This window comes from Boleophthalmus pectinirostris, unplaced genomic scaffold, assembly GCF_026225935.1.
Source record: "Boleophthalmus pectinirostris isolate CB_2022bp ecotype Guang Dong unplaced genomic scaffold, ASM2622593v1 HiC_scaffold_19, whole genome shotgun sequence".
In the NCBI taxonomy this organism is placed as follows: Eukaryota; Metazoa; Chordata; class Actinopteri; order Gobiiformes; family Gobiidae; genus Boleophthalmus; species Boleophthalmus pectinirostris.
In genome coordinates this window covers 18,242,370-18,249,768 of record NW_026571140.1, presented here as the reverse complement: position 1 = coordinate 18,249,768, position 7,399 = coordinate 18,242,370, and the positions used below count along the sequence as shown (strand labels likewise).

The window sequence follows — 7,399 nt, the reverse complement described above, 5'->3', positions numbered from 1 at the left end:
GGACACCACAGTGGCCACTCATTGCAGGCCTACATTTCTTGTTTATGAAACGCACAGGTCAAATGCGGGGTTCAGACAAAAGCATTGGTTTCATTGCAGCATCCAGGCACACTGCACAAAGCCATCTTTTCATCCCTCCCTGGTCATCCCTCCAAGTCCATAATTATCTTTGACAAAACTCATTAGCGGGGACCTTGTAACAACATCGGCCATCAGAAATTCCACGAAAGGGCGACATGCACAGAAACAATACACCACACACATTTCATTGCGCCTTTTGACGAAATGTAATGAACTGTGTATATTGTCCCCCTCATGTGAACCCTAAGCTATTGGTACAAAGACTTGGTTTTTGTGCCCAGCGTGGGACACATCAGATAGCACCTCCACACTGCCTTATTCGGGGAAAATTATTGTTTGAGAAGTTGTTGTTGTTATTGTGCTGTCTATTTATAACAGGCAGCCATTGCTATCATGTCAGGATAATCTATAGTCTTCTGCAGCCGAGGCACATGCTCATTAAGATGGGGCCTGTTTGCCATGCCTTGTAATTGATTGGGAGTTTTGCTAATTGACAATAACCCCTCACTTTGACCTCCAGAACAGAATAGGAAACAGTGAATAGGCACTCACTTCATAACCTGGCAATCCGCATGGCAAATAAAGTTCAGCTGATTAATTTGTCTTTTTATGTTAAAACGGACTGATCTTTTAAAAATATGAATACATTGTATAAGTAGTGATCCAATTAGTATTAGTTTGGATCAAACCATAGAATAAAACACATTTTATTTAAACAAAACATATTGGAAGGGACATAATTACTAAAATTACTGACCCATTAGTAGTCATAGTAGTCATGATGTTTACCCTGATTTGTTTTTCTTGCATATTTGTGCCTCATTCACAGATTATCTAAAATCTGTTTTGGATTATAGCCACATGCGCTCATACACACCCCCATCCTTGACCTAATGAAAAATGTAATTCATGAAGATGTCATGTATTATGAAGATTACACTATGTATATATAGGCTACCTTGGAGCCATGCATTGTCCTGTGGTGCTGCATAACCCATGTCTAGGCCAGGATTAGATGCTACACAATCAAAGTGTACTGTCTGTTATTCTGAGCCCAACTCCAAACGTGACATGTCCCACCCTCTATCATGTCTGGTGCAGCTGCTGCAGGTCTATATGCAAAGCATTGGACAGACTAATTGACCTGTTAGCTACTGCCGGCATATGCTGCTATATGAGCCCATTATAGCCATTATCTATGGTTTTCCCCCTAGGTACATTGCCATGGTGGTAATCCCATTACGCATGCATCATTACCTTCAATGGCACAAGGCAACTTTTCTTTACGGCCTCCGATTTAATTACATTTGGTTGTAAATATTTTATACACACATGCCGCATGTTAATGTAAAGAGAGAACCCCTGTCATTACACATACAGTGGCCTGTCATCATGTTTCTATACTGTTAGGAGCACCTACAGTGGTTTAACATAATGAACAGCGTTTATTTTGCTTGCCTAACCGTATATTTGTACATCTGAATTTGGACTTGATTTAACAGGAAAACTGTAATATCGAACCTTTTTTTGGCCCTATGGCTCTATTGGACAGAACAGCACAGGGCCAAATGCGGTAAAGAGCTGGGAGAGCCATTCAGATAGTTGGTGCTTGGACTTATAGGCAGGCTCATAGGCAACGTCACTCAATTGCCACATGATATATTATGAATATACAAAAGACTAAGAGCACTGAATATAAAATCTACTGCCTGTACTATTACTGACCTGTGGTAGAGTATTGTGGCAAGAGTGATGGATGTTCAAAAATAAATAAATAACTGTGATGAATAAAAATAGTTTTTGTGGTCACAGAAAATAATAAAATCCAATAAACCTGTGTAGGAGCAGCTCTATTCTTTCCCCAAATGTAATTTAATCAGAAAGTTGGTGCCTGAGATTATTAAGGGATCACTGTGTGTGTGAAAGGCAAAGAATGACTCTGCATACACATATTAATTTGAAGCTGAAGAAAGTTTCATGGCATTGCCGCATCTGACATCACAGAGCTGCATGTGGGCTCATCTCCAGCAGCTGTCCGTGCAACCAGACGGACTTTTAGGCAAACTCTCCCAAATCAAAGGGACTGCCATGGCCCATGTGAATTTCTCTGGTGGGTTTGATCCTACAAATGACCTTTTAATGAACACAATGTTAGGTTAGTGCACAGGCTGCCTGCACAAGGGACAAAAGCACCATTCATTCTCTGCCTGTGCCGCGAACAGTAACTAAGTGTTTGATGCCACTCCTGATTAGGTACCGACAATGTAGACCCGATGTCCCTTTTTTATTCCTCGACTTGTGCATTTCGTTCACGTCCTACAATGAATTATGACCTTCCATCAGTACACCAGCTTTTTCTTTCTATTCTGGATGATAAACTTTGATCCACACCTTATTAATCAGCATTTTAATTGGCTCGTAGAAATAACCACAAAACAGAGGAAGATCCTGAAAAGAGTATAATTACAAAAGAAGGAAAAAAAAACATGACATAATGACAATTACAGATAAATCACATTTGAAGACAACGATAGTATTGCCCAGGTCCAGTTTGCAAAAGATTTTGGATCTCTGGTAATTTTTGTGGAAATGTTAGACAGGTCTTTTACAAGCAGAATTACAAAACCATGTAAACAAACATTTAAAATACATTAAAACATCCATAATAAATAAATACAATAAATAAGATGAATAAATATCTACCCTACTTGATTGCCATAAACACTTCAGGCCAAGTATTCAATAAAGGGCCATTCTTGTGTCTTTGCATCTAGATTTTTGCATAAAGTTGATGAAGAAAAAAAAAATGTGCAAAATGATCCACAGCTCAGAATGAGTCCATATCCGTGTCACATCACAACGCTCCATCCAAAACATCCTTTAGTGCATATTATGTCCCATTGTATAGGTGCATGTTGATCTACAAAAGACCCAAAGTAAGAATTTTTGAATTGAGATGGTTATTAGAAAATGTAATCCAGTTGCGGTGAATTATTTGGGTGAATTACATAAGTAACTATTATTATTATATATTGTATTTGATTGTATTGAGTTTTATATTATGGACTTCAGCTATGCCAATGAGAGATTATGAAAGTTTACAAATCCACCAAGATAAAGATCAATAAATTATTACCAATTTAAAAACATCTCTCAGCACTTATTACTGCTTGATAGATTTTAATTTAAAATGTTTACTTTTTCCATGATTGCAAATGTGTATATGTATATGTAACTTGATGCAGACTTAATTAATATTATAATAGAAAATATGATCTACATATGATCAAGGCAAATAAAAGATATAATAAAATGTGTGTGTGCATTAGTTCAGTTTCCAGGTCAGTAGAGCCTCTCACCTGCTTCACCTCTTCATCACAGGTCTGAACGCAGTCACCTTGTCATCTGCTAAGGTTGCACAGGCTTGGCTCAGGCCAGGGGACGGTGTCTCAGCTTTGCCACTAGGGAACTCTGAAAAAGCAACAGATAACGTGCTCCTTAGCACCAGTTTATGCAGTATTCTCTGCACTGTTTGTATACTGATGGCTTAGTTTGGAAGGATTGTGTGAAAACAACGCAATAAAATTGTCAATATAAAGACAGTTACAGTTTATATGTTATATAGTATTTTATAACATTTTGCATCATAGTGTCAGTAATATTTTATCATAAATTTGTAGAGGCATGGGAAATCTGTAAGTGAAAACAGAAGGGCTCCATTGCATGATCCATGTGAGCCAATCACACCTCTCAACAGAATATAATAATTGTTATGCAGTACAAAAAATGTAAGTTGGATAAATTCATGTTTTTGATTGAACACAAACATTTTGATAAAAAAAGTGTTTTACCTTCTATAGTGGAAGTGTATGGATATGTATCTGCCAAGCCAGCATACGATGAACAGTGCAGATGGATGCCCTTGTGGCTGTAGCTTCCAGCTCCATACACTTTTGGGTGCAATACCGAACTTTCAGAGGAGAAAGAGTTTTCTGAAATAGAAAGACTTGAGTTTTCATTAAGGCCCCTTATCCCTGCACACTGTCCAGCAGGAGACACAGGAAGCCTGGTGCTCTGGAGCTGGCAGGATGACCCCGTTCTGAGCTCTGAGCTGGGCTGAGGCTGTTGCTGCTGCTGTGGACTCAGAATAACCCCCAGTGCTGCAGTGCGAGCCAGAGACCAGATCCTGGGCTTGTCCGGAGATTCAAAGTGCGACAGGGCTCCCATTGGGCTGGATGAAGACCTGGAGACCACTGGATCAGGGTAGTCAGTGGTGAGGGGCGGGAGAGAGCTCTTGATGGGACAGGAGAATGTAGTGTTGAAAGTGTTTGGTAAACCCAGGTGCAGTTCCGAGCTGCAGTCTCGTTTTTGGAGGCTCCCAGAGATGTTCATGACCTGTAGGCCGGATCCGTCTCCTGTCACCTTCTCACAGTCACTGTCCAGTTTGTCACAGTCTTCATCATCCATGTCGTCCAGGTCACTTAACTGCAAGTCCTTCTCCTCTTTGCAATCAGTTGTATCTTTAAATAAGTCAAAAAAGGGCATGATTACAGGCATGATGAAAGTATAACAATGTATATATATATATATATATATATATATATATATATATATATATATATATATATATATATATATATGTATTTATTTATTTAATGTTTGTGTGAAATAATATGCTTTTTAACTACAGCTATGCTATGAAAAATAGCCAAGTTAGTTCTCTTTATAAAGCATGAATAAATGAACAAGGTGTACACTGTAAACAATATAAATAATATAGTGAGAAATGTGTTACTACATAGTTAAAATGTATTAGTGCATTTGTCCCATCTTAAAGCAAGATATTATTCTGTGCATGCGTGGGCCTTTGCCGTTCTAAACTTTTACACTGTATAAAAAACTAAGAGCTTTATCTCTGGTAGTTACCTTTGGTTACACAGTCGTGGTCATTTTTGTCCACTTCGTCCTTTCTGTCTTCCCCTGGTTTGTTTTTAGGGGACCACGTCATTTTGTTCTCCTTTTTGAGTCTCCTCCTTGCGTTGGCAAACCAGGTGGACACTTGTGTGAGGGTCATCTTGGTGATGATTGCTAGCATAATTTTCTCGCCTTTAGTGGGGTAGGGGTTCTTGCGGTGCTCATAAAGCCATGTTTTTAAAGTGCTAGTGGTTTCCCGAGTGGCATTCTTCCTCCTGGCTGTCCCGTTAAAATCTACTGTCCCATACCTGGATATACACACACAGAGCACAAGTCATAAGTGCTGTTCAGATGACGTTCTGTACTCTTCACTGTTTGCCAGATATCCAGGTGGAGTTACTACTTGACTTCTGACACTGAATGGCTGCTTTTGTAGAATATTTTGTGGTAGAAGAGACAAACCTGTCGTACTGATATTGGCCCAGTGAGTGGTCATAAGGATAGTAAGCAGCTGTCTGAGCGATTCCAGAGTGCAATGCGCCTGTGCTGTCCTTGATGTCATACTGTGGATTCTGCAAATACACACAAGTTTCAATAAGTAAAAATTAAAATACTATAAAACTGTTTGAATTGTATGTTTTATGTTTGTATTATATGTTTTTAATTATTTAATTATGGTCCTCACAACAATACTTGGACTATACTAAAATAAGCAACTACAGATGTTAAATATCATTGTGTATTATTAAATATAGGCTATTTCTTCTCGTTTCTGTTACATCTTTACGATCTGTTGGGCAGTTTGCAGGTTTGTTACTTTGTCTTATGTATCTCTGAACAGGTCAATGCTCTTTTTTTATTTAGACTAACTGTGTTTCAATAACTTTGGGATGACTTGTGACATATATATATAAATGTTCGCTTTGAATAATGAAAATTGCACGCACAAGCACGCTACCCACCAGAGAGGAGTAGATGGCGGATGGGTCGGTGCTGTAGGGGAAGTAGTTGGCATAGTTCTGGCTAGCGGCAGCAGCGGCTGCATACGGGGAGCTGTAGACGCCCAGTGCCGTGTTGAGCTCCGTGCGGCTGCTCGCCAGGAGCCGGTTCTCGTAGGAGGGGCAGCAGAAGGACGCGGCTGCAGCCGTTTGGGATGCGCCTGTCCCGTCAGAGACAGATCTGGAAATCGAATCGCAGCAAGTCGTACTGGGGTTTGCCGACACGAAAAACTGCATGAAGAGAACCATGGATACAGTCACTGTCTGTTATGGCTCGGTTTTGGATGCCCTGCGTGTATGAAGAGCTTTAAGGTGCTGTGCAAGTTGGATCAATGTATAACAACCTCTGGTCATTGTTTAAGTTTTTAGGGTTGGCGTCAGATAGGGCAAATGTTTATAGCTCTGCTGATGCGTTATATAAGTCAGGTGAGTGGATTTTTAAAATATTGTTGAACAAAAATATCCTTTTAAAAATATACTTTCTTTGCATGGAAATTAACTATTTTAAATGTTGTTATTAAGTTGCACGATGAATATTTTTTTCTTTTTAAATAATTGTAAGAATTTGAAAAAGAGATGACTAAATGTAATGTAAAAAAAAAAAAAAAAAAAACTTCAGACAACTTTGTGGCATGAAAAACTCTCTTACTGTGTACCCTGCTTTTAAGTATAATTGTGCAACATAGTCTAATATAAATAAAGTCTAACTGAAGCACTTTTCTCAACTTTTCGTCTTTCTTTTGTACATCCACTTTCACGTGGCATTCAAAACAAGTTGTGAACGCGTGCGTGGCAGCCGACTTACAACTCACCCTGTGTGAGATAGGTGACATTCATCTCTATTGTCATCCGAAAAACACGTGAGTTCATTCATAATTCAGTGTAATTGGACACGTCTCTGTGTGTGCGCCTATTGATATTTGGTCCGACAACAAACTCGTCAAGAGAAAATAGCCGTCAATATGTCACTCATATATTATTTTTCCGATACGATTGCGAGACACGCAGGAGCCAAATCGTAAAAATATAGTTATAAAAATATCATGCAATAAAAACGAATGTCTTACCTGTGACGTTGCATTGTAAGGATATCCAAACTGTGAGAAAGACATAGCTGCGTCTTTTGTTCCCATCAGCAATATTCTTCACCCTTGATCGATTGCAACCAATTCTACTTCAAATCCAGCGTCTTCCACACATTTCCACACACGGCCTTTCGCTCAATAATAGATGACTTCACTCATAGGAGGGAGACTTTAGGCTGGTACCAGCTGCAGATTGTTTTATATGAATGAATAATCCCCCCAAACGACCCGATAAGAAATTAAATTAAGCATCAATAAGCGCTGCAACCCAACCAAAATGTTGTTGTTAGCTAAAGGAGGCTTAAAGGATAACGTAAGACT

General features: G+C 39.1%; 1 protein-coding gene across 1 annotated transcript; it reads right to left on the bottom strand.

Moving 5' to 3' along the window:
• Nucleotides 1-3,445: 3,445 nt before the first annotated feature.
• On the bottom strand, nucleotides 3,446-7,126 carry irx6a (iroquois homeobox 6a). Its single transcript, XM_020941739.1, has 6 exons — nucleotides 7,061-7,126; nucleotides 5,958-6,224; nucleotides 5,458-5,567; nucleotides 5,008-5,303; nucleotides 3,933-4,601; nucleotides 3,446-3,552 (listed from the first exon to the last, which is right to left on the bottom strand). The coding sequence occupies exons 1-6, from the start codon at nucleotides 7,124-7,126 to the stop codon at nucleotides 3,446-3,448; spliced, it is 1,515 nt and encodes a 504-aa protein (XP_020797398.1).
• Between the last annotated feature and the right edge of the window lie 273 nt (nucleotides 7,127-7,399).

What these genes read in the sequence shown, in the direction of transcription:
- irx6a (XM_020941739.1), bottom strand. Translation starts at nt 7,126, where the DNA reads ATGGGAACAAAAGACGCAGCTATGTCTTTCTCACAGTTTGGATATCCT. An exon ending in CTTACAATGCAACGTCACAG is followed by an intron (nt 6,225 to 7,060) that starts GTAAGACATTCG and finishes CTCTTCATGCAG; the next exon opens with TTTTTCGTGTCGGCAAACCC. An exon ending in GGCCAATATCAGTACGACAG is followed by an intron (nt 5,304 to 5,457) that starts GTTTGTCTCTTC and finishes GTGTATATCCAG; the next exon opens with GTATGGGACAGTAGATTTTA.